The following is a 26,520-nucleotide window of genomic DNA, read 5'->3' on the forward strand; positions in this document are numbered from 1 at the left end:
CCCAGGACTACATTTGACTCCAAGACAAAGACTCAAATAGCCCACTTGTTCTTTCAGGAGACAGTGAAATATTTACTGTCCTAAAACTAACTTTTTCCATCCAGAAAATGATTAAGATTTCTGACATATTTTGATGCTAAAAAAGGGTGTGTTCAGATGTCTGGAAATCTTGCTTTTATGGAAGAAACCTTTCTTTTTTTCAACACAGGTCATTCCTGTTTTATTTTTCCTGGCTGAAAGAGTTATATTTTATTCAGAGTCAAAAGGAAAAAAGTCCAAGAACTACAGAAGAGTAGTTGATGTGATTTATGCCTGATTTTTAAATGCAGCATATGTGTTTATACATAATTTAAAACTCAAAGCATGCTTATACAGTTGTGTGCAACTTGAAATTTTAATAACTCTGGATGAATACATGATGGAAACAATTTCTGGCACCTAAAAATTATCCATTGTGGGAGGACATCCAGTTCGGTGTGCTCAGTGTTGGTTATTACAGTCATATTTCACTTTCTCCATGTGGCTGATACAGCTCTAAAGGTGCTGGTAAGCGATTTTGCACATTTCTGTTATGATCTTGGCTCTACAATTACCTATGTTTTCTGCAGGTTAACTTGCATACTGCATTCCAGTAGTGTGCCTTCAAAGCTGCCAACATGGTTACACTGTCCATGCCACTGGTCTCTATGAGAACAATAACCACCCACACATCATTGTTTCTAATAGAAGTTTAATCTCAGAGGGGACACAAGAAGTAGTCTGACCTTGATTCCAGGTCTGCCTCAAAAGGAACATTCATTCTCCTTCCTTTTCAGGGCACTGCTGGTGGCACTGCGGCTGGTGTGGAGTAAATGGGAAAACACTTGGCTTGTTGGTCACGCCTGAGTGATTCACCTGACCACCCAATAAAACTAGCTGTGCAACCTGAACAAGAAACTTGTCATCTCTGAGCCTCCAAGGTCCTTGAGAAACAGAAGAGTTCCTTCCCCAGAGAAGAGAAAATGATTGCTGTGGGAGCTGAGGCAAAGGGCTGAAGGCTGGATGCAGGTGGTGTATGCAGATGGGTGGGAGCTGGCTGGTTCCTAGCAGTTGCCTCCTCCCACCAGGAGAACTGCTTGAAAAAGTCAGGGGCTATATCTTCCAGGTGATTACAAAGCAGGCACCCTTTTCCACATTTTCCCCTAAACACATCAAGGGGAGTCTCCATCTATTCTCCCTCTTCTCCCTTAAACAATTCTCAGTTTGATATAGAACAAAGTGTATTATCTGTCCATTATAGAGGCCAAGTGGCCAACAGCACGGGGCCACTGGGCCCCAGCCCCCCGCTGTGCTGCAAGGAACAGCAGTGCGTGGATGACAGGTAGGGGCAGCAAGACAAACACACAACATCTCATTTTGTCAAGCCAAAGTGAAAATTTACTGGGAAGGGGGCACAGAGAAAGCCTGGCCAGCCCACACCTAGGGGACACACCTGGAGAAATAAGTTAGGCATTTCTATTGCACATCTACCCACTGCATGGGTCTGGATCTAAATCTCCTTTCCACCTAGTAGCTCAGTGGGGGGATCCCTGGGCATTATCTCCTGGGCCAGGCTCCTCTCCAGGTCCTCTAGGTCCTGGCGCACTGCCTCCATGATGTCGCCATCTTCGTACTCCATGGGGACGTCCCTGGGCAGCAGGCTTTCTTCAGGTTGGCTGCCAACAAAAGTTGGCTTGCACACGTACACCAGGCTGTGGCTGTGAAAAGAAAGGCTGTGTCTTGCCTGGGGAAAAAGGAGGTATCTAGGCTCTGTACCAGCCTCCAGCCTCACCTGCATACCACCTCTTCGTATGGCTTAAAAGGGCTCCCCTCCTGCCAACGTCTTACTGAAGAGTAATTGGAACATTGTCCTCCAGCAATAGCAACCCCCCACCAACTGTAAACTTGGCTTCCTGGGAATGCCTCTCCTGGCTTGATAGCACAGAGAGAGCCCCAAGGACTCCAGGGTTTGGGGCTTCAGAGTCACATGGTGCCCTTTCAGCTGCCTGCCCATCTGGACTCCTGACAGGAAGCCTGACAGTGAGGCACACCCTAAACTCCCACATCAGTTGCACACCTGGGCTCTGGGGACCCTGGGCCTCTACAAGGGGGAATTCCATCTGGCCAGGCACCCTGGATTCTGCTGAGACAGAAGGTTGAAGAATGCCAGCACTACGGCTCACACCTGTAATATAACTAACTACTCAGGAGGCTGACATCTGCAGATCGTGGTTAGAAGTCAGCTCAGGCAGGAAGGTCCATGATGCTCTTAACTCCAATTAACCAACCAAAACAGCTAGAAATAGAGCTGTGGTTCAAGTGGTAGAGCACCTGTCTATTTGTCTCTGTCTGTCTGTCTCTGTCTCTCACTCTCTCTCTCTTTTTGCTGGTCTTGGGGCTTGAACTCTGGGCTTGGGTGTTACCCCTGAGCTTCTTTTGCTCAAGGGGAGTGCTCTACCACTTGAACCACAGTACCACTTTTTTTGAGTAATTTATTGGAGATAAGAATCTAACGGACTTCCCTGCCTGGGCTGGCATTGAGCCATGATCTTCAGATCTCAGCCTCCTGAGCAGCTAGGATTACAGGCGTGAGCCACTGGTACCTGGCAAGCACCAATCTTCAATGAAAAAACTGAAGGACAGAGTTCAGGCCCTAAGTTCAAGCCCCAGTGCTGGCATACATACATACACACACACACACACACACACACACACACACACACAAAATACTAGTGTACACATACACACACAAAGAAGGTTAAGTAGAGGCTGCTAAGAGAACAGAAATAGGTAAAGAGACATTGACCATGTCTCAGCCGGTTCTAGCAGCCTGTGCCACTTTGATGGTCTTCTCTCCTTCCTGGCTCTTGGCCAGCTCCTCGTCCTCCAGTTGAGCAGGGGTCTATCACTATGATGGGACTGGGCCCCTCTACCAGTTTTTGTTCTTTTCCTCCACATTCTCACCATCTAGAGCCCTAGGTCCGTACCTCAGAACCCCCAACCTGTTATCCAAAGGATACCTCCACTTACACCCCCCTAAACTGCATCCACATCTTCTTCAGCCCAAACCTCCTGCTCTCTAGAAGTGCTACATGGCACTTCGTGTGCCCTCTGTCCCCAGGAGGGACGGCGGGAGGAGCCTCACCTTTGTGGCTGGCAGAGAAGGCCACTGGCACATGGGCATCGGTCCAAAGCTCCATCAGGCTCTAGCTCCCAGGTGATGAGGTCCAGCAGCCGGCTGGCAGGGTCATGGCAGAGCTCGCCCTCCACGGGCAGGGGTGTGCACACGGGGAACAGCAGGCCTGGAAGCAAGCAGGGAAACGGGTGCAGCCTCCTCCTACCTCAGCACGCCCAGGTAAGGTTAGGATTGAGGAAGAAGAAAGAGAGGACGGAAAAGGCAGTATGCATGTGGGAGAAAATGGCCTGTGAGGACGGGAGCAGCTAGGGAGCCACTCCACCAGCGGGTGAGCTGGCTGTTGAGGGCCAATACGACCCGGAGAAATTAGGAGTGGGAAAGAGGCACTCAAGCTGAGCAAAGGCCGGAGGTCAACATAGCAGGAGAAACTGGAATGGAACTGGGGTGGGGTACGGGTGGGTGAGCTGGGACAGATAAGGCCTTGCCTGTGGGAGACACGGGAGCTACTGCAGGCCCTAAAGGGAGCAAAGCCCCAGAAGGTCACTCTTCATATGAAATGCACTGAGGCAGCATGTGCTGGAAAAGACCCAGGGGATGGGGGAGACCCAACTGGGGAGGGAGCTAAAGAGAGCTTCTGGACATCCTGGTGAGAGCAGAGAAGCCTGCGCATGCCTTGCCTAGGAAAGGCAATGGCACTGAAGCTAAAGGTGGAAGGGGCGAGTCACAGGAAGAAGGGCCGGGGCTCAGGCTACAGTCAGGCCTGGCTAGCAAGTGGATGCTTGAACTCTTCATATGGGCTGTTCCTTCTTCCCTGGGTGCAGGCATCCTTAAAGAATGAACTTTCTTAAGTATCAACAGGACAAAACAGTAAGACGACAGTCTGCAGAGGTGTAGGTCTGGGCCCTGAGCATTTGAGGAACCTGTGGGGAGGTGACAGACTGGGGCCCGGCAGGAAAGTCCACTGGAGCTTGCGACAGGCTGCCCTGCCACCCATGGGGGTCCCGCCTACCTTTCCGGAAAGCACAGCACAGCCCAGGCTGGCAGTCCCTCTGGTTGTCACAGATGGTCCCGTTGCCACCTTTGATGGCCTTTCTGGTGCAGTGACCCCACACGCACAGCTGGTCTCCACAGCACTCACTGTCCCGGGTGCAGAGCTGGGGAGAGGTGGGAAGAAACAAGGGGGTGCCGCTCATGGACCCAGGAGCTCAGCTGACTCAGCCTGGAGGTACAACATGCGGGTGGGCTCCCCTGCTTCCCCCTCCCATCAGAGAGGGGAGGCTGTGGTCATAGGTGGTGGGACATTAGTGGGAAGACAGGAAATGGCAGTCACAGGTCAATATGGGGTCCCAGTGGTGTGGGGGTAGCCTGGAAGGTATACCAACAGCTACTATACCCCAGATAGAGCCGAGCAGAGTCATAGGAACCCCTTTATTTTCCTTATTATGTTACTATTATAAGGAAAAACGAAAATCTGATCCCAAGGCCTTCTGGGTAGAAGACAGTTTTCCAGTAAAACCTCCACTGAGGGACCGCTCCCTCCTCTTGGCTCCTCTCTCTTCCCACTTACAAAGCAGATTGGGAGACGAATCTGGAGAGTGGGCTGTAGGTCCAGGAAGAGAAAGGAAGAGACGGGCAGGTAGCCCTTGTTCCTGCCTAGGGGCTTCAGACTTGTCATTTTGTGTCTACAAAGACAGGTGTCCCAGGACAAGGGACTGGGGCTGGGCCTTATCTCTGGGCCATACACGAGGCAGACAGTGTGGCCAGGGATTGTGAAGTTCAGTGGCAGTGGCAGCATGTCTGCAGGTAGCTTCCTGAAACCCTAGGTTGAGATGGCTTCCTAGGCAGTCAGGAGTTGGTCCCTTTAGGGGCATGCCTGTCATTGAAGGGCTCTTCCAGGGAGCCCAGCTATGAACCCCTGTGGTCCCTGGCCTTCTTTCTGACCCCCCTAGTGCTGTTGCTTTGGAGACTCCCGGCATTCTCACCGTCTGCTGGTCCCGGCATGGCTGGCAGGTATACTGGAAGCTGGAGAACTGGCAGTAGCTGGTGGGCCCACAGTCTTCATCAATGATACACTCCTGGAGGAGAGGAAGGGCAGCTTTGTTGGTCAACTGCAGAGCTGGAAGGGCCAAGCCTGGTTTTATCCCAGTCTTGGATGAGGCACAGACCCAGGAAGTTCAATAAAGGCCTGCAGACTTCAGTCCTCCCTGAGCCCAGCCTGGCTGGCATTCTCAACATCTGCCTCACCCACAAGGAGGGCAGCACTATCTTCTCAAACACCCCCAGAGCCTCGACAGTCCCACGTCTGCCCAAGTCACATGATCATGGCCTGTGTACAGTCTCCTCCTATACCCAGGGTGGGGAGCAGAAGGACCTGAGATGCTCTTATAGGGAGCAGATGGGTTTAATAAAAGGCGTTAATGCATTCCAGGCCCTGCATGACTGCACAGGAAGGACCAGAGGCCAGGCCCAGCGGGCTCTGCTGCCTGGGAAGACAGCAGATGCTGCCCCACTAGCCACCGCCCTGGAGGCCACAATCAGGTTGTAGGATGCCCTTTGGTAGCTTCCTGGGGTTAGTGCTCCTGCTGAGAGGTGAAGGCAACTCCAGCTTCCTAGGGAATGTTAGGTGGCTGGGTTCAAATCCTCCCACACATGTCCCTTCTTCTCACACTCCTGGTTCCACTTGGCAGAGGAGGGAAGGCCATCAGACCTGCTGTCAGGCTCAGAATGAGCTAGCTTCTTAGCAGGGGAAGGAGGCATGGCGGGCAGCAATGATAAGACAACCATGAATCAGCTGTGTCCTGGGAGTGAGAACTGCGCTGAACTTGACATCTTTGACCAGCTAGGACCGGCCTTCCCTGTGTTGCTCCTGTGAATGGAGGCCCGGCAAGGCCACAGGGGTCTCTGTGAGGATAAGGTTAGTTCAGGTAGAGGGACAATTCTTTTTTTTTTTTTTTTGGCCAGTCCTGAGCCTTGGACTCAGGGCCTGAGCACTGTCCCTGGCCTCTTCCCGCTCAAGGCCAGCACTCTGCCACCTGAGCCACAGCGCCCCTTCTGGCCGTTTTCCATATATGTGGTGCTGGGGAATCGAACTGAGAGCTTCATGTGTAGGAGGCAAGCACTCTTGCCACTAGGCCATATTCCCAGCCCGGGACAATTCTTACCCATGGCCTCAAGTAGAGGGGCTCAATCAGGGCTCCTGATGTGGTAGCCAGAGATGGGAAAGGCTCCCCAGAGGCCTGGTGTTACCAGGTCTACCATGTGGAAAAGGGTCTTGATGGAGAGTGTGACCTACCACCTTCCACTTGGTCTCAGGACATCCTTCAACCTGAAAATGGGTGGAGTCCACCCTGGAAAAGCATGGGTGAGCAGGCAGGCCTAGGCTACCATGCTCAGGGTCATCCCCACTTCTGCTGAGCAAAGCTAGTTGGGCCCTGGGCTCCAAACAGGGTCTCTAGCGCTCTCAGCTTGTGTGGGCAGGGGATCAGGAGAGAGGCCCTGGCCAGGTGGCTGAGGGAAAGAGCAGGCACCCTAGCTCCAGGTCTGGCTGCCCCCTGGTCAGCCCTGCAGGATCTGAGGAGATGGTGTTAGGATGAGGGCAGCTGCAGGCCTGGCAATGGCCCCAAGGCACTCATGGCTGGATGGTAGAAGTCACCATCACACGGGGCTTTGTGCACAGCAGGGGCTTCAGACTGACTCACAAAGTGACACAAAACAAGTTTACTCTTCACTGTGATTTCCTCAGACAAAAAGAGAGAGAGGGAGAGAATGCCAAAAGTGATCCCTTTGCCTGACCACCCCACAAATGACCTTACTCTCCTGAGCCTCTCCCCACAATCCTGCTTCATCCTGGCCCAGCAGCCGCCGCAGGCCTCTCCGAAGGCAGTGCCGACACCGTGGGGTGCTGACAGCTCAGCCCTGTGGGGTGCCCCAGCACAGTGGAGTGGCTCTTTACATACTGATTTGTTCAATACATGACTAAAGTGAACAGAGGTCAAAAGTATATTTCCCACTTTTAAAAAGCAGACTGATAACACACATCTGCCTGCGGAGTCCAGCCGAGTTCGTACCTGGCACAGAGCAGGCACACAATGGATATGCATGGATGAAACTGTACATTGCCGAGGTGAAGAGGCCCAAAATGCTGACCATGAGCAGTGATTGCAAATCAAAGCAAAGAACAAATACATGCCATGATCTTGGCTCTCATTTCCCCAAAGTCCTTGAAGAATGAGTAATTTTACTATATCCTTCCTTTCCAGATCTTCAATCAAATAATCATAGACATACATACACATATACACACATATACACACACACGAGCTAGGAGCCTCCGTACAACAATCCTTCCCGACTCTCCATTGTGAAATGTCTGTCAATCCTCCCACCCCATGCTTGCAGTGCAGCAGTGAAACAGTTTGCCTCTTTCATTTTTTGTTTCCAGGAATGGGAAAAGTATGAGGCCTAGAAACTTTTCAAAGGCCCTTTAATAACCTAAATACAGGAAAGCTAACACGTTTTTGATACTCCCAAGAGCTCTGGGAGGTCAGTTCCATCTGACATTCCATTCAGAATATTCTGTGTTTTTGTTACAAGAGAGCTTTACAGCTCGTCTGCAGAGAACATGCAGCCATCCTTCTTAGCAATCTCTATCATCGCTCTTGAACCCAGGGCCTCATGCGTGCTAGGTAAGCACTCCACCATGAAGCCACATTTCCAGCCCATTGCTTTCCAAAGGGCACAATTAGACTAGAGATCCTGATACACCCAGAAACCTTGAATCCTGGCTTTGCCTCTTGAGAGCTGTGTGACCTTAGCTGCTGGTTTAACTTCATTAAGAAGCATGGACCAGCTAGGCAATGGTGGCTGATATCTGTAATTTTAGCTACTCAGGAGGCTGAGATCTGAGAATCACGATTCAAAGCCAGCCCAGGAAAGTCTGTGAAACTCTTATCTCCAATTATCTATCCAAGAAAGCTGGAAATGGCACTATGGCTCAAAATGATAGAGCACCAGCCTCGAGTATAAAAGCTAACGGACAGTACCCAGGCCCTGAGTTCAAGCCCCAGGACCACACACAGAAGACAGAAGAAGAAAGCAGCAGCAGCATGGACCACAGCAGGAGCTATGTGCAAGGCTGTTGTGCTATTGTGGTCTCTGAATAGTGGCCATAGCAACAGGCAGCCCGGCACCAGCTCCTCCTTTCCTCCAAGGCCTAATTCCTGGCATGTCCCACCTGGGGCCAGTGTGTCTGTAGAAAGCAGCAGGTCTGAAAAATAGGGGCCTAATGCTTCCTCCAGCACCTATTGAGTCTCTGTGTCAGCATCGGGGCTCCACATCTAGTCCTGACTTCTATCTACAGAGCATCAACAAGTGGGCAGCAGCCTGTGTGCTCTCAGGAGAACAAGTCTTGGTGTGAAGCAGGCCATGGGTGCAATCACACCCGGCTTTCCCTGTGGTAAGGTTGTTTATATGGGTTCTCTCCAAAGGACCCCTTAGAGATAGGAGTGTTAGCTACCTAAGGAAGAGATCTAGTTCTCCGTCCTTAGCAGAACTAAGCAGGTGAAAGAGACAATGTGGGCCAGTGACCCCCTAAGCACAGCCAGCCCCAAAGCCTGGTTTGGATTTTTTTTTTTCCATTCATTCCTTCTCTTTCTTGTGCTCTTCATTTAGGTCAACACACAAAGGGAGGTCAACTGGGCCCAGGCTGGGGAGAGGGCTGAGGTACAAGACAAAGGTCTGGGGGAGAGGAGGGAGGGGGAGGGTGTCTGGGGTGAGGGGTGAAACTCAGCTGCTTCCCCCATTACAGGCACCTACAGGCCTCCTGTCTCTGAGGCTCTAGGGCTGGTGGAGGACTTCAGAACACAAACAGAAGACTCACACAGAGGGCAGAGCACAGCAGGATGGACGAGCTGCTCTGCTGGTCACCTCCACTTCAGAGGCTGTCATGGTCATCCATCTCCTCCCAACACGCACCGCATGCCACCAGGAGGCACAGATATGGTAATTGCATTCACCTCACAGATGTGGACACTGAGACTTAAGGCCAAGGATCTGCCTGAGTCAGGTAATGACAGTCTCTTCCTAGTCCCTGGGAAGATCATGGATTTCCTCTCCCTTTAGCCCCAGCCCGGCTCCTCTTTGCTCAGTCACAGCCCAGCAGAGTTGACCCAGGCCAGGGCTCTGAGCCCACACAGCCTCAGAGACAAAAGGCCAAGGCCATGGCCTCCGGGAGTCTGGACCTAAATGTCACTAGGCTGCATAGTGACTTTTATGGCTGGCTCAAACAAGTCCCAGCCATCTGCTTTCCTGACACACGGCCCAGAAACTGGTCATCGGGACTGCAGCCATGGGCACATGGTCTCTCTGTTGTTCTGGGAAGGAGCTATATTTAGCAGGCTCGGCAGGCAGCAGGGCTGTGGACTGGGAGTGCAACTCGGCCTTAGCAGGGATGCTTGGGCCTGGCCCCCGCCCCTGTGCATCCACACAATGCTGAGATAGTGGAAAATGGTAAAGAAGCCACTCCACGTCTTTGATGTTCCACTTCAGAGTGTGTCCAAGGACAGAGGCTCCCAGGAAGTGGAGGGCAAAAGTTCCGCAGGGAAGAGCAGTCAACAACCTTGTCTTCCTAAGATTTCCAGGGTGTCTGTGTGGAGCCAGGGGCACATGGTATCCACTGACTCATCTCTATTTTGCAGATGGGGAAACTGATCCTCAGAGCCTAAGATCATTAGAGGAAGAAAAAATAAGATGACACATATCTTAGTGTGCAATTGTGTGTGCATACTCTTTCCACTTGCATTCTATGGCCTCAAAATGTCCTGCTCAGGATTTGTGTCCAAATTCCCATGTTCAAGTCCTAACTTCAGAGTGAGATTTTACTTGGGAGATTGGGTCGCTGGTTGCCGTCCTTGTAGGAGAAGGACTCTAGGCCCACACTCACACGGGGAAAACAAACACGGAGAGAAGACACATCTCCAAACCAAGGAGAAAGGCCTGGAATGCTTCCTTCCCCACAGCCCTCAGAGGGGAGCAACCTGCCAGTTGGGTTCTTTTCCTCCAGAACTGTAACATCCTAGATTTCAGTTAAGTGACCCAATTCATGCTACTGTGTCCCAGACAACATTACTACAAGCTTGGAACTACAGAAGCTCCTGGGTGGCCTCAGGAATGCTCCAGCAACCTGCCAAGTTTCAGTCTGAGCCACTGGATCTCATTCTAGCAATGAATACTTGCTCTCTCAATTCTCCCCATCCATTACTCCATCTCAACCTCTTGCTTCCTCCCAGAGTCCTCTGGTAGGGAAAAAGACAAGCCAGAGGAGAACAGCCACGCACAACTCCAGGAGGACCCAAGACTGGCCAAGGTAGACAAGCAGGTGGGCAAAAGCCAAGAAAGTATAAACACAAAATCAATGTTAAGAGCCAGGCACTGGTGGCTAACACCTGTACTCATAGTTACTCAGGAAGCTGAGGTCTGAGGATCGTGATTCCAAGCTAGTCCAAGCAGGAAAGTCTGTAAGACTCTTATCTCCAATAAACGACTCAGAAAAAGTCAGAAATGATGCTATAGAGCTCAATGGATAGAGCACTATACTTGATGAAAAGAAACTCAGGGACAGGGCCCAGGTCCTGAGTTTAGACCCAGGACTGGCAACACACACACACACACACACACACACACACACACACACACACACACACACACTGCTAGAAGCTACATCCTGGCTGAGAATGTGGCTTAGTGATAGAGTACTTGCCTTGTATGCATGAAGCCCTGGGTTCAATTTCTCAGTATCACATAAACAGAAAAAGTCAGAAATGGCACTGTGGCTCAAGTGGTAGAGTACTAGCCTTGAGCACAAAGAGGCTCAGGGACAGTGCCCAGGCCCTGAGTTCAAGTCCCAGAACACCCCCCGCTAAAAAAAGAAGAAAAGAAAGAAAGGAAGAAAGAAAAAGAAAAAAGAAGAAGCTACATCTACCCATAGCCTCATCCTCAAACTGTCTTATCTTCCAAAGTGCATGGAAAAGCCCTGATTTACCACAAGGAAACTGAGGCAATGGGATGAAGTCATTTTTCAAGGTCATAGGTGAATGCAAGGCTACACTCGACCCCTAATTTAGGATTCTGTGAAGATAAGGGTAGACACTGGGTCCCTCCAGACTGGCCCTTCTGCTAGTGACTGGAAAGTAAAGAGTAGTGCTCTAGGGAAGTGCACGAAGCGGCCTTCCCTTTCTTCTAGAGATTTCTAGGTCAGATCTTTCTCATTCTTGGAGATCCTTTTATGACCTGTGAGCCAAGCCAAGAAGCTATTAATGCACATCTGTCTCAAACACAGAACACAGCGGGGAGCCTAGAACCTTTTCTGGAGGCTGTGTTGAAAACTGACTGGCCGTTCAGGACCATGGGGCAACCCCACCAAGGGTTCTGGCCTGGCACATGTTGTAGAGTCCCTCCTTTGGAAAAATCTGAGTAGGAGCCAGTAGGAATTGATGCCAGCCATTTGTCATCCTCGAGTGCCAGCCAGTGTCTACAGAAGCCTGCATTGCCTGGGCCTGCTGCCACCAACTCCTCCTCTCCCAAGTCTCAGGGTCCATGGAACAGGTGCACACCCCGGCTCCCCAAGCTGGAGTGTGAAGCACACCGTGCTCCCAACCCACGAGGGCCTGGGATTGTGAAGTCTTCTTGGAGTTTGCTCCTCCCATTTTTCCTTCAGCCCCCAAGGTTGGGGCTCCTGAACAGCCTCCTCTCGCTGGGCCCGCAGGGGTTGTCAACAGAACAGCCTGCTCCTTTCTTGAGGGACCTTACTCTGCTGCCAGGCTACAGGCTGCCAGCCAAACACCCCATGCTCACCTGCACATTGTTGGAGCTTGAGTGCTAGGAACCTTCTCTTGAAAACATATGTGCCCAACTGGGAGTCTTTGGGTCTGCACAGCCCCTTACCCCATTCCAAGAGCACACAGGGGAACCACTGAGCCTGCCCTGAGCCCATCCTCTCCAAGCACAGTGGCGCACACTTGATGTTCCCCCTGCAGAAGGCCAGGACACTGGCATAAGTTCAGGTATAAACCTCATCTGACATCTCATGGCTCCCTGTGTGAGCAAAGAGCCTGTCCTGTCCGCCTCCCCCAATATTACATCATCCCTTATCCTGGGAGCTGCAGGTAGGATTGCCAAATGTCACCAAGAAAAACACAAGATGGCCAATGGTCTTTGAATTTCATATAAGCAATTTTTAGTAGAGTATATCCCGATTCGTGCATAGGACAGACTTACAGTAAACATTATTTTGGCATTACACAGTATTTGACATGACAAGTGGACCAACAGGGCAAGTGCCACAGGTGTTTGGGAGAGGCAGGGCAGTGGCCTTGGGCAGCAGGATGAGGAGGGAGGCTGGTGGCCACAGAAGGAGCCACTTGATCTTAGGCCGCCACGTGCCATGAAAGATCTGACTTCTCAAAGGAGGAGGCTGAGCGGGGCTGCCCACAACATCTGGGTGCCCCAGACTCTGGCCTGGACTTAGAGGCTATGTTGCAGGTACAGGGTTGAACTGAAGGCCTCCACTGGAGCCATACTCCAATCCTTTTGCTGTTGATTTGTTTTCCAGATAACGTGGTGAGCTGTTGCGAGGGCTGGTCTTAGACACTGATTCTTCTACTCTACCTCCCAAGTAGCTGGGATTACATGTGGGCACCTGCATGCCCAGCTGGTCCTCTGGTGCTCTAGGATGGGAACAGTTATAGGAAACCCATCATAGTCCCAGCAGACCACGCTGACACTGCACTTCTTGTGAACTATGCCGGAGCTGCTTTGCATCCTAAATACCAATGTGTGGAATCCCCAGAACAAATCCATCCATACTGTATGCACTGAAACAACTCTTTAACACTGTGACTATTACCTCCTGGTTTACAAATGGGGAAAAAAAACCCAGAAACACAGTAAGGCCAGGTAACTTTCCCAAAGACACAGAGCTACTGAGAGATGGAGCTGGGATATGAAGCTACCAATTGGCTCTTAAACCTAGATCAGCCAGCAGTTAGAGGCCAGAAGGCAAGATGCCATGGGCTCAGTGCCCCTGTGGCCTTGCTTCTCCTAGCCAGACCCTCTGCCCTCATGCATTTTCTGGTGGGTTATAAAAAGCAAGGCAACAGAAGTGAAAGATAAAGTCACCTATCTAGGCAGGGTGCTATGATTTGGATGTAGAATGTTCCCCCAAAGGTCCATGTGTTACAGGCTTGCCAGTCATCTTTAAGAAGTAAGTTGGTTAACGCAAATATTGGAACCCAGGCCCCTCCCCTCCTCTACTTTCCATCTATCACGAGGTGAACAGCTTTGCTCCAGCACCCCCCCCCCACCATGAGGCTCTGCCTCAGCCCAAGGGAGCCAGCTGACCACAGGCTCAAACCTCTGAGACCATGAGACCAAACAAACCTTTCCTCCTTTGAGCTGACTATCACAAGGATAGAAAGCTAACAGAGAAAAGCACAAGTCATGAGAATGACCACCCATGACCTCCCCCTGCCATTCAGGTCTCCTCCCACCCACTAGGAGTGAACTTTACTTCTGCTGCTCCCCCTTACCCTCAGGAGCTCTGCCCACCCTCTGGCTAGGCAAAACGGTGACAAAGGTGGGCTAGATCTGACCAGGTAAAACCCTTCTAGGCTCTTGTTTCTACACAGGACCCTCAGGCCTTGCCATACTGCCCACTCGAGGCTGTAAGCCCCTCTGGGCCTCCACTGTAGCCCACGGGAGACATTCCTACGTGAGTGTAAAGTCACGTGGATGACTCCAAGAGAGATGTTCCAGCAATAGGCAGAGAGCTAAGATCTTCCCAGGAACCAAATCTGATCCTAGGTCCCCAAGAAGATGCTAAGGACCAGAGAGAAACTGAGTCAGCCTCATTCTTGTTTACCTTAGTTTCCTGAGTGGGCTCTCCCGGGCCTAGCTCCTGCTTGAGGTTGGAAGTTTGGGAGAAAGGCTCTGGGGATTTGAGGTTCTCTCTTAAGCTTAAACGTGAGTGGCTTTCCTGGCAGGCAGTGGAGAGCTTTGCTGCCCTCACAGATAACCCTCTCCCCCTCCCCCTCAAAAGCTCCTCCATAGCCACCAGTCAGCCTCCCTCTCCACCAGCTCCATGCTGCCCCAGTGAGCATCTTCAAATGCAGCCCTTAGCTAGGCACATCCCAAGAGGCCCTGAGCTAATTCAATCAACACATAATTAGAGGAGACAGCCGCCTTCTAGGCCCTGGTAACGGTCACACTGCATCTTTGATGCTGGCATAATCAAATAATGTGACAAGGAGAGAGCATGAAAGTAAGTGGGAAAATAAGTGTGTCCCTGAGTGACCAGGGAGTAGGGGCCCTGGAGTGTCTGCTGGGATTGCACCAGGCAGTACCCAGGAAGTATCCCTTCAGTAACTTCTCCTTTGGCTTTGATGTTCACCAGTAACCTAAAGACAGCCAGTTTTGTCCTCTAGGATCCTGACACCAAATAGATAATGATCTGGATAGGATCCCAACTTTCCTGCCACTGGAAAGAGATGCTTCTCACCTACTGCAAACTGGTAATGTTGCTTTTGGAAGGGAGGGATAGGTAAAGTGGGGTCTTGCTAGGCAGCCCAGGCTGGCCTCCAAGTCACAATCTTCCTGCCTCAGCCTCTCAAGTGTTGGGATGACAGTTGTGTACTAACACAGTTGAATGACAACCTGACATGAGTGAGGTCTGAATCTAGTTAGAACCAGAATATGGATCTGCAGGGCTCTAGTAAGTTCACCAAGGCTGTGAGCCCGAGTATGTCCTTCTACCTTCTCTACTCTCACCAGACAGGAAATACAATCCAGTTGTCTCACCCTAATTTTCTGACTATAATCTGGATTTCCATCCATGCTTCTAGTATCTCTTACCTCCCCTACCTGCTGATTCATATTTAAGGAGCAGCACAATAGCTATTCCAAATAGAAGCCTTTCCTGTCTTGACTCCCTGCAGTAGGTAGCCGGTATAGCTCTCTTTGGTGCTCTCCAGGCCTTCAGGCTCTACCCCAGGCAAAGTCGGATAAAAAGACAGAGGAGTAAGTTCAGGCTTAAAGGACCAACAGGTGTTTATAAGATTTTCCAAGACTCACACTCAGAAAGCCAGTGACTTTACTGACTGCACCTAGCAGTCAGCGTGACCTGTGGCTGGCTGGTATCTGTCTTTCTCTAGGTGAGATAAACAATCTTGTCACCAGTCACCATTTTGTACTAATATTTCCCTAGAATGATTTGTTTCTAGACCTTAGACTGTAACTATCAGCTGTGTTATTTGTAACCAGCCAGCTGTGTCAAGGGTCTGAGTCCTTACCAAACAGGTTAAAGAACAGACACACATACACCCTCCATGAGAATGTTTTCACTGTCAGAATGAGTTCTAACTTCCTTGTGCCACATCCATTACATTGGTAGCCACAATAAAATGTGAGCTTGACCCTTAATAACAAGAAGAGACAGTGACACCCTTTGTATTAAGATAAAAACAAAGCAGTCTTCTCCATTCAGTGTGTCTGCCTAACTCTGGGTATTGTACCCTTCCGCACAGAAGTAAATTGCCTTGATGAGATCTCCTTTATCTATTATGTGTCTATGTATCTACTATCTACTATGAATTATAGGCCTGGACCACCAGTGCAAAGCTACCACTGGTCTTTTTTTGTTTGTTTGCTTTTCCAGTCCTGGGGCATGAACTCTGGGCCTGGGCTCTATCCCTGAGCCTCTCTGTGCTCAAGGCTAGCACTCTACCACTTGAGTCACAGCACCACTTATGGCTTTTTCAGATTAGTTTACTGGCGATAGAATCTCACAGACTTTCTTGCCTGGGCTGGCTTTGAACGATGATCCTCAGATCTCAGCCTCCTGAGTAGCTAGGATTATAGGTATGAGCCACCAGCACCCAGCTTCAAGCAGCTTTGTTTTATTCTGCTTCTGAGCAGGCAGATTAGAGAGGCAATTATGATGTATACTCAAGGATAAGAACTACTTTTTCAGGGCTGACAGCCTATCATCCTTCTTTAAAGATATATCCCAAGGCTGGGTACCCAGTGGTTCATGCCTATAATCCTAGCTACTTGGCGGATAAATACTGGATGGACCACAGTTCTGAACCAGTCTATGCCAAAAGTTCTCTAGACCCCATGTCAACAAGTAGATGTGTACAGTTGTTTCATGCCTGTCATTCCAACCACACAGAAGACTGAGATCAGAAGGATCATGGTTCTAGGCTAGCTTGTACCAAAAAAAAAATTGCAAGACACTGTTCTTAACAGAAAAAGGCTGGGCATGGTAGTATGTGTGAGCGGTATCCAGCTATGGTAAGATACAGAAATAGGAGGATCATGATTCAGGCCAACCCAGACAAAACAATTTAAAAAGACCCTATCTCAAAAGACTGGGGGCCTGCGTGGCTTAGCAGTAAAGCTCCTATCTGGCGGCACAAAGCCCTGAGTTTAAAGACCCCATATTGCCAAGGAAAAACAAACATCCCAAAGGGTTCCCACAACTTCTTTTTAAAATAAGCAAACAAAATTAAGAGGTGGGAAAAGATGAAGGCAACGGAAAGCAACACAGCTCCTGGCAGGGCTGCAGGGAAGAGACACCGCCAGGCATTCACCAGGGCCTCTTGTGAGTTCCAAACCCCTCAGATTATTTTTATTTCTGCATTTGCCATTTTTCTTCCTCTCCCCCTAATGCTACCCACAAAGTTCTTCCACAGCATGGATGAAAAGTGGGAGCCTGGAATTTTCTAACTTCATGTTGAGCCAATTATGTTAATGGTTTTGGTAGTGGAAAACAACAACAACTATATTTGCCCTCGGTTTGCTCATCAGGACCCACAAGGCTCTGCTTCATCTTCTTGGGCCAACAGAGAATGCAGGGAGCTTCCACTTCAAGCAGAAGACTTTGTGCATGGATGGTGAGTACCCCCCGTCTTGCCCAGACTCCTCCCCCGCCATGCTTATTCTACTTACATGCAAGTAAGGGGCCTACAAGAATACAGGAAAACCATATGGGACATGGTCACACAGTGCCTGGCACAGAGTAGGTATGTTTCTCTTCCTTCTATTGCCCTGGGAATCCCAGGCAAACTGGGGGCAGGGGAGCCGCTATGCCTGCAGCCCTGCTGAGTGACTGCAGTCCTTGGACGTGGCCAGTGTGCTGCAGGAAACACAACCTCCCTGGCCAAGGAGATTCCCAGAGATATTCTCAAGAGGCGCAGGACCCTGGAAGTAATGGGGGCAAAGCCAACTGCTGGTGGGACCCGTGCAGGTATAGGTGAGCCTGTCCAGGCCTGCTACCTGCCAGGCTTGGCAAAGATGGGTCTGCTGGCGTCTGTCCACTTTAGTCCCTGGGACTCTCTTGCCTGGGATGTCAGCCACAGGGAAAACTCATAGTTGAGGGCCAGGCAGAGTACACAGTGGTTAGGATACAAAAGCACACAGTCTGCCTCTGGTATCTGCCTCCTCATTTCAGAGGCCCTCAACTATGAGTCTATGGAACATTCTGGCTGCTTTCCCTGTGGCTGAATTTTCCATTCGCATCATTGAAATGAGTCAGTCAAGTGGCCAATGTCTTTGGGCAGATGCATGGTCACCTACTTAAAGAGCTCCTCAGGGGTGGTGGAGAATGTTCCTCTGCAGTGGCACCAAGTCTGCTGTCATCAATTAAAAGCTCAAAGAGGGTGAGGGAGAGGGTGTGATTTCCTAACCACTCTCCTCTGCTGTCCTCTCCCATGCGTCCCAGGTAGAAGGCAAGAGTCCTGTGTGTCTCTCCCCTGCTTGTCCTTTTGTGATTCTGCTTTGCTGCTTCATTCAGCCATGGGGGACCCGTGCTGCTCAATAATGGCTCACATAAAGGATCGAAGTTACAATCCAGGGGAAGGAGACCCAAAGCTATGGCTGCAAGCTTCCATGACCTTTCCTACCCTGAAGATAGCAGTATGTTGAAATAAATAATAAGCCCCGCCCAACTGGAGCTCCAAGTCTTCTAGAACATTCTCCTGTCAAGTTATGAACTTCTGTTCCCCTCATCACACCCACACCCACACAAAGCCCCAGGCTGTGAAAACCCTTTTCCTCAGCACGGGGCAGCTCCTCTTCCCTGCTGCTAATCCTCTGAGTCATGACAAACCAGGGCACCTACGCCTGCTTCCTGGAAGAGGAAATTCCTGGTCCACTGTGTATTAAAATCTGCATCAAACTAGAGGAAGATTATATCCCTCCCATTGCTGTTTTCTTTTTTTTTTTTCTTGCCAGTCCTGCAGCTTGAACTCAGGGCCTGAGCACTGTCCCTGGCTTCTTTTTGCTCCAGGCTAGCACTCTACCACTTGAGCCATGGTGATACTTCTGGCTTTTTCTGTGTATGTGGTGCTGAGGAATGGAGCCCAGGGCTTCATGCATGCTATGCAAGCACTCTACCACTAGGCCACATTCCCAGCCCTGCTGTTTTCTTATCTACAAAATGGGAGGTTAAGAGGAGTGGAAAGTGGGTTTCAAATATGGTTCTTTTCCAGTTCATTATTTAGTAATACTACGTGGGCTCAAGTGCTGAGACTATCTGGGTTCACAAGGAAATAACTCTGAGATCAATTAGTAATGTCTGCTACAGGTGTGGAGGTGAGGTGGCAGTGTGTGTGTGCTGTGTGTTTTCATTTTGTATGGAGGGGACTTCAATGGACCCCGTGAATTTTGCAATCATAATTGTATAACTCCATGAACTCTTTCATTTTCTTTGGCACAAGGCCCGTCTCCACACATACATCTATTTGGTCTGGCTCCTTGGCCACTGCCACTTTTCAGAAACGTTCTCAGTTACTGTATCTGACGCCACATTAACCTGACAACAAAATAAATGTCTCTGATGATTTATCACACTCATATCCAGTAAACAACTGCATCCTACCTCACGGGGTCCAGGAAATCAACTCAGCATAATTTATACTCAAGGTAATTTACACTTACTCAGCATCTCTTAAGTACCAGATACTATTTCCCATACGTTGCATCCTCCCTCCCCACTCGCCCAGGTCTTGCTGTGTAGCCCAGGCTGAACTCCTCATCTTCCCAGTCCAGCCTACCCAGCACTGGGATTAGACCATGTCTGATCCAGAGCATTATCACCTGATTCTAACACACACTCCTTAGGCTGTCACTATATCTTCCTGCAGAGAAGGCCTCAGAGGAATGCCCGATTACAGCCTAGAGTGGGGGTTCAAACCTGTGGCAATGTGAATTCCAAATTCTAATGCACAGTACACACCAAAGTGTCTTGTTATAAATGAACCATGGGTCTAGACAGAGCAATGAGATCTGGACAAGTCTTTAGATGGCTGGCCCTCCATCCATCATGTCCACCTATCCGTCTCTTGGGATGGGACCAGACTAGAAGCTTCCTTCCTGCTGATTTTGGAGGCCAGCCTGGCTTGTCCTGCTGGAGCAGACTGCACATCTCCTGGAAGCATCAAGCGTCTCCCCGACATTCCTCACCCTCTCTGACTCAGTCTCCTTCCTCTGCCCCTGCAGCTTATCCTGGAGGAAAGGGCTTAACTCTCTCGGCACCTCTCAGGAAGCCCTTCCTACTGCTGGTGTGACTCGAACACCACTGCCACCACAAGATCTCCTTGGGGGCTAGAGCCTCGAAGCCCTGGAGTCCCTGACTCCTGGACCTCCCAGAAGCCTTGAGGGATTTCTGCGGGAGGAAGTCGTGGAGGAACTCCTGTAGGGAAAGCCCACAGTGGATCCTGCAGCTGAGTCTGAGGTGCAGCCCCAGCCTGAAGACAGCAGGCCTGGAGTGTCTTTGGCATGTTGCTAAGGGCCTCTGAGCAGTGGCCTGGCTTATACCTCCAGAACATTCCACTGCAGAGGCATTCCTGGAACCAGGATCGGAGGGTGCTGTCCACCCAAGGTAGCAGAGATCAGGGACGCTCCCACTGCTCTGAGACCACAGGAATTAGTTGTTCTGCATCAGTCTAACATGATTTCAAGTCCAACCACTGCTGCTTCTCCAGCCAGTCAACTGGCACTAAGTAAAGGCGGGCTGCTCCACTTCTAAAATCAAAGTTTCCAGATTTTCAGGCCTCGAGCCAGGCATCTGTAGGGCACAGGCTTGGCAGCCACAGCCCAAAGGAAACTCAGGCCTCAAGCTTCAACAGGACCAGGCCAAGCCCAAGCATGTGTCTGCCATCTTAACCACGTGCCCCTGGCTTTGTCCTCTGGAGATTGCGTGGCAGCTTATTATTTTATGAAGTGCAGGCTTGCTTGGGAAGGCCCTGCAGACACAGGCTCCGCATGGATTCCTCACTCCTTGCCTGGCTCACAGAGCTCTTCCTGATCCAGCTTCTGATGAAGACATCCTTTTAGTCTTTGATACCAGCTGATACAAAGCCTCACTGATTAACTCCATAGTATTCTGATATAGGATGTGGGATCATGTATGTTTAATAAATTACTTTTTATTGGGGGTGCTGTTACTGTGTCTTGAACTCAGGCCCTCACAATCTCATAGCTTTCTTTTTTTTTTTTTCCTTTTGCCAGTCCTGGGCCTTGGACTCAGGGCCTGAGCACCGTCCCTGGCTTCTTCTAGCTCAAGGCTAGCACTCTGCCACCTGAGCCACAGCGCCCCTTCTGGCCGTTTTCCATATATGTGGTGCTGGGGAATCAAACCGAGAGCTTCATGTGTAGGAGGCAAGCACTCTTGCCACTAGGCCATATTCCCAGCCCTTCTCATAGCTTTCTTACTCACAGTTGGTGCTCTACCACTTGAGCCACACCTCTACTTCCAGATTTTTGGTGTTTAATTGGGGATATGAGTCTCATGGATTTTCCTGCCCTGCTGGCTTCAAACTATGATCCTTAATCTCATGTCTCCTGAGTAGCAAGGGTTCTAGTCATGAGCCACCAGGACTTGGCTAATAAATACCTTTTGGAAGGGTATATAACATAATACCCCAGGTTCAAAAAGAAAGGCCTCCACCTATACATTGCCCATTCACCGCATCTATATTTGGGGGGAGCTCACCTACTCATTTCTCAGAATAGTAGCATTCTTCAACTTCCCCTATCATTTCTTCTACTAGGTGAAGGCATGTGGGCCTTATATTTGGTCATAAGTCAACTCAAAATAGGCGTCTAGAAACATAAATGTTCCACATGGCTTATGTGATAGTGGGGAACACCATGGAACTGGAAACCCCCCCAGACTGAGCCATCATCCCTTACACAGCAGGTCTGTTTTCATCTATAGAAACACACATGTACCCAGCCACCTGGGACCTCAGCCTCCAACCTGTTAGTACCTGACCCGCAGCCACTTCTCTGGTCATGCGTGGTGACCTGCCCTTCCTGCCTTCCTTTGTTTGCATTCCCATTTCTTCCCCAGACACATGGTCCCAGCTAGATGAGTCAGCTCGTGATTAGGAGCATGTAGCTTCAGGCAAGGCTTGTACTTCGAGGTGGAGGCAGAGGCACAGAAGGGAATGAAGCCCAGAGCCACAGCACCAGGGGAGAGGGACACAGCAGGCCTAGCACAGAGCCTCAGCTTCCATCCCAATTCCTTTTTGCAGAAAGTTGCTAGGAACCAGGGCAGAAGCCAATTAGAGCCTGGTTTTAATTAGTTTTCGATATTAATGATCCCCACACAAAGGAGCTTTTGTAAAACTTGCCCTGGCCTTGTGAAAGGGAGATTATCAGCTCCATTTGGTAGATAAAGCCACCAGTACCCCTAAGGGGAAAGTCTGTTAGGATTATATCAGGACTCGAACCTAGGTCTGCCTCATGCCTTGTTCAAACTTCTCCATTCTGCCTCAAGACTGACTGAAGGAAGAGTGGCATTTCCCTTGGCTTAGCTATCCTGGCAGGACGCCACTGGAGGTAGATCCTCCTAGAAACTGTGTCTCTCCAAAAGGCCTAAGTCTTCCCCTAGGGCAACTGTTAAAATGACCCCCCCCCCCCCCAGGGGATGGACAGTAAGTTAAGTACTCTCTGGCCTTCCATTATCTTGAAAAGACAGCAGCAGCAGTAATCAGGGCATCTTTCCTCTGTGATATATGACCAAGTTGAGGGCAGGGAAACTGCAAGGCCTGAGCAGGTTACTTGATTCATCTTCCTCTGTGTCAATAAACATGCGTGCGCGTGCAAGCGCACACACACACGTGCACCCCATCGCCACCACTATCACTGAAAAAGAGAAAGAGCAAACAACTCCCAAGAGTTGTGTCACAGTTAACGTCCCTCTCTCCTCAGCTTCCAACACAAATATCATCACAGCAGGGAAAGCCCTGCATGGGCAAAGCCTTCAGCCCCACTATCTACAGCCTAAAAGGCGCTGTCAGCACTAGGCACTCTGGAACAAAGAAGCCACTGGGGCACTGAAATGTCTATGGCCTGGATGTTTCTGGTAGTAAAATAGGTCCCCCAATGGCTTCAAAAATGCAGACCAGTCAGACACCAGTGGCTCATGCCTGTAATCCTAGCTACTCAGGAGGAAACCTGTGGTTCATGCCTGTAATCCCAGTTACTCAGGAGGCTGAGATCAGAAAATTAGAGCATGAAGCCAGTCCTAGAAGGTCCTAGAAGGAAGGTCTCTGAGAACTTATCTCCAAATAACCATTCAAAGGCCAGAGAATGGAGCTGTGACTCAAGAGGAGTGGAGTGCCAGCCTTGAGCAAGAAAAAAACCTAAGAGACAGTGCCCAGACCCTAAGTTCAGCTCCAGTACCGAGGAGGAGGGGAAAGAAAGAAAAGGATCGAAAGTGAGAGGAGGGGGAGTGGAGAGAGGGAGAAAAAGGAGAAAGAAGTGGGAAAGGAAAGAGAGAGAAGAGGAGAGAGAGGGAGAGAGATTGGTTGGACTGAATGAACCTATAGCTACAAACCAGAGGTGTTAAGGTGGAAAAATAAACTCACTCAGTTATTATCACCTTCAAAGGTAAAACCAGAAAGAAAACAAATGTAGGACTTGTGAAGCTCTGTCACTGGAAGCTAGATTTGAATCAAAGGGAGCCTCACCCGGATAGAAAAGTCCGCTCCTTTTGAAAGGGCACCCTGGCTCAGTGAGCCAAACTCTTCTATAAATAAAGCTTCCTATGCATGCACAATGGCCCGTCCACTCTCCAGCTTCCAAGGCCCCACGTCCCCCTAATCCCCATACAAAGGTGGCACAATAGGTCAGCCACCCGCTGCCCTATGAAGGGGCCACTGTGAGACTCAGCACAAATGCTCCCTCTGAGACTTCCCTCCACATCAGCACCACCCTGTGCACTCAGGAGAAATAACAAGCGGTGGGGCTCCTCTCCCCCTCACACTTGAGTGTAAAAACAGACCAGTGCCTTGCACAGACTGCAGTTTCTAGACAGGCAGATAGTGTTACTGTCTGTAACTTTCCATACGCAGCCTCAAGTTACCATACCTAGTAACACACATACTAGCATTTAAAGAAAGGCAAGTGCAGGGTTCTTGGTAATTACTTTTAAAGGGATCCACTTGGGGAATTTTAAATCCTCCAGATTTAGCCTCTGTTAATGGTATCGGAAGGTTTTGAACAGTATATGATTCTGCCTTTAGAGTGATAAATCTCCCTTTTCCCATTAAAAGATGCTTTCTGTCCTGCGAAGTGGTGTTCAGAGCCAGCTGTAAAAATGATTAAATTGCAAAACTATGGAGAGGGATAGTGGTGACAAGCCATGACACTTTTTATTGCTTTCCTGCCTGGATAAAGGAGCTCTGTGCCTTTGCAAAGATGGTACCTGGGCCCTGGTTCAATGTTGGGCAACAAGAAGCCCAAAGTGTGATTGGATGGAGAATGCTGTAGACCCTAGATCTCACCTCCCTGGCCTTTGATAGACCACTTTAACATGGGCTGCTGTGACATACCATCGCTGCCACAAGACATCCTTCCAGTGGATAGCTTGAAAAGCCTAGAGTCTGTTGTTAACAAGCCAGACATGGGGGCTGGGAATGTGGCTTAGCAGTCGAGTGCTTGCCTAACATGCGTGAGGCCCATAGGTTTGATTCCTTGGTACCACATAAACAAAAAGTAAATAAAATTAGTTTTCAAAAGCACCAGACATCAGTTAGTCAAGTGTCAGATCCTCGGGCCTTCCTTCTAGGCAGTCAAAATTGCATTTATTCTCATAGAAAACTTCACTGAGCTCACATCCCCAGGGCCTGAGCAGAACTCAAGAAAAACGTGACAAGTCCCTGTCTTTCTAGGTCTCGTGGATCTGGTGCTCTGCCAGAGTCTTCTGCACTCTGGGTCTATTACATCCCAGGAATCTGATTATAGGCTGCACAAGGATACTGTGCTTATGTACCTGCCACCAGGTGCATGAATGTGAGGTTGTGGGCACATGAAAATTTCCTGGGTGAGACCCAAAACCGGGGTTCATGTGGGCATAGCACCCATGCACAGCAGGAAAGCTGACAAAGACCCAAGAGTGTTCACACATTAACTAGGATTTGAACTTCAGGCCTCACATTTGCTAGGCTGTCTCTCTATCACTTGAGCCATGCCATCATCCTTACTTTTTGCTGTGTTTTGGGGAGATGGAATCTAGTGAACTTTTCTGCCCAGGATGGCCTCAAACTATAATCCTCCAGATCACAATCTCCTGAATTGCTAGGATTACAGGTGTGAGTTACTTTTATTCTAAACCTGAAAGGGAAAGACTAGACCAATGACTCTGAAAGAGTTATCTCCAAATCCTTGGCCTTATTTTTCCCCCTTTTTCTTTCTTGCCAACTGTGAGATTTTTATAATCCTATAAAATCCCCAGGCAACCAGCAACAGCGTTGGGACCAGAGCCCACCGCTTGGACCAACAGGCAGTCTTTTTCCCTCTTTAAACACCTGGATTCCATTTAAGGCACCCTTGCTCTCAAACCACCTGGTCAGATTTGGGATGACACAGGGGGAGGGCTATCCCAGAGCCTTTGTCAATTCATTAGCTGATGTACCTACCAGCTCTGCTACTAGAGCCCCAATCTATTTACCCAGCACTTGCTTGATCTCTTTCAAAGCTAAGATGCAAAGACACGTGGGTTTAATATCTTTGTGGCTTCTGATAGCCGGTGCCTAGAAACATAGCTTGTTACCAGACTGCGTGTGGGTTCAGAAATGGAGTAATGAGGAATCTGGGCAGAAACAAGAGGGTCCATGGGAGTCTGCTCCCTTCTCCACCCCCATCCTCCAGGGCAAGTTACACAAGGCCTAGGAGCCTGGAGATGTCAACTTACATGGTTCCTTTTGCCTTCTTCATCTCCCACGGATGTACTGATTGTCTCTGAAATGACCATCTGCCCAGTCTGGTTGTTGGTTATCTGCAGTAGAACAGAGACAGAAAGTGTAAAATGAAGGAGCTCTGGAACTCTAGGAAAATACCACAAGGTATTTTTTTTTTGGTTGGTTTTCATTTCCTGAAGCAAGAGCGTGCAAGCCAGGCTGTCCACCCCCTTCCTCTGAGCTCCACCAGCACGGAGGGGTGCACAGCTCCCCCTTGGTGCAGTGCCAGGAGGTGTTAACACAGCCTGCCTCACTGGGTGGTCACGAGGAAGAATGAGGTGACGGAGGACAGCACTCAGTGCGCTTGCCTTGATACCTTAGCAACTTCTCAACAACACAGCTATTTTTGCTATTCTTGGGGCTCATCACTTGACACTCCGTGTCATCTTGTGTTCTGACAAGTTTCAGGTCTGGGTGTGGAGTGGAATGTCCTCATGAGAGGCAGATGGGTCTTGGCCACAGCAGCCTCATGCTTCTAAAGACTGAAAAATGGAGCCCTGTCCCACGCATCTGCCTGTTATCTGTCTCTGATTCTGAACCAGGTAGAGACACCTCAGGCTAAGTAAGCATGGTGTGGAACCAGGCCACCCCTGCCCTTTGCTAAGGCCAGGTCTAATCATGAGAGTGGACCAGGGAGTCAGAGATGGTGTTCACAAAGCCCTTGCTTTGTTGCCAACCACATCTAGTATGTTACCTGGAAGGCCATTCCTTTTCACTGATTTCTCATTTCCACCTCATTTATAAGGTCCCTCTCAGCTTTAATCATGAGACTCGGAACTGGAAATTCACAACGGCAGGTCAACACTAAGGCCTCCAGCAATGACCCTGAGTATTTGTGATTCTCTTCATGAGATGACTGACTTAGTACTCTCTCTATGTTCTGCCAAAACACACTAGAAATATATCAGAGTAGGGGTAAACTAGTACTCTGCTACTCTAGATTTGTAAAGTTCTTCATCAGGCCAGTTTAGGAATAAATCTGCTTGTTCCTCACATAAGATCTGGGTCCAAGAGACATTGAGACAGGTGGTGGACTGGAAAAAATACTGTTATAGAATGTCAAAT

The 26,520-nt window shown here is 49.7% G+C and overlaps 1 protein-coding gene across 1 annotated transcript in view; it reads right to left on the reverse strand.

Moving 5' to 3' along the window:
- Positions 1-291: 291 nt before the first annotated feature.
- Positions 292-26,520, reverse strand: part of Dkk3 (dickkopf WNT signaling pathway inhibitor 3) — a 33,080-nt gene continuing 6,851 nt past the window's right edge. The window contains exons 3-7 of the mRNA XM_048360730.1: positions 25,410-25,493; positions 5,137-5,229; positions 4,164-4,308; positions 3,164-3,320; positions 292-1,736 (exon numbers count right to left, since the gene is read on the reverse strand). Of these exons, the coding sequence (XP_048216687.1) occupies positions 1,529-1,736; positions 3,164-3,320; positions 4,164-4,308; positions 5,137-5,229; positions 25,410-25,493 (687 nt within the window). The 3' untranslated portion in view covers positions 292-1,528. The remainder of the gene's footprint in view (positions 1,737-3,163; positions 3,321-4,163; positions 4,309-5,136; positions 5,230-25,409; positions 25,494-26,520) is intronic.

The sequence above is a fragment of the Perognathus longimembris genome, chromosome 13 (genome assembly GCF_023159225.1).
Source record: "Perognathus longimembris pacificus isolate PPM17 chromosome 13, ASM2315922v1, whole genome shotgun sequence".
Lineage (NCBI taxonomy): Eukaryota > Metazoa > Chordata > Mammalia > Rodentia > Heteromyidae > Perognathus > Perognathus longimembris.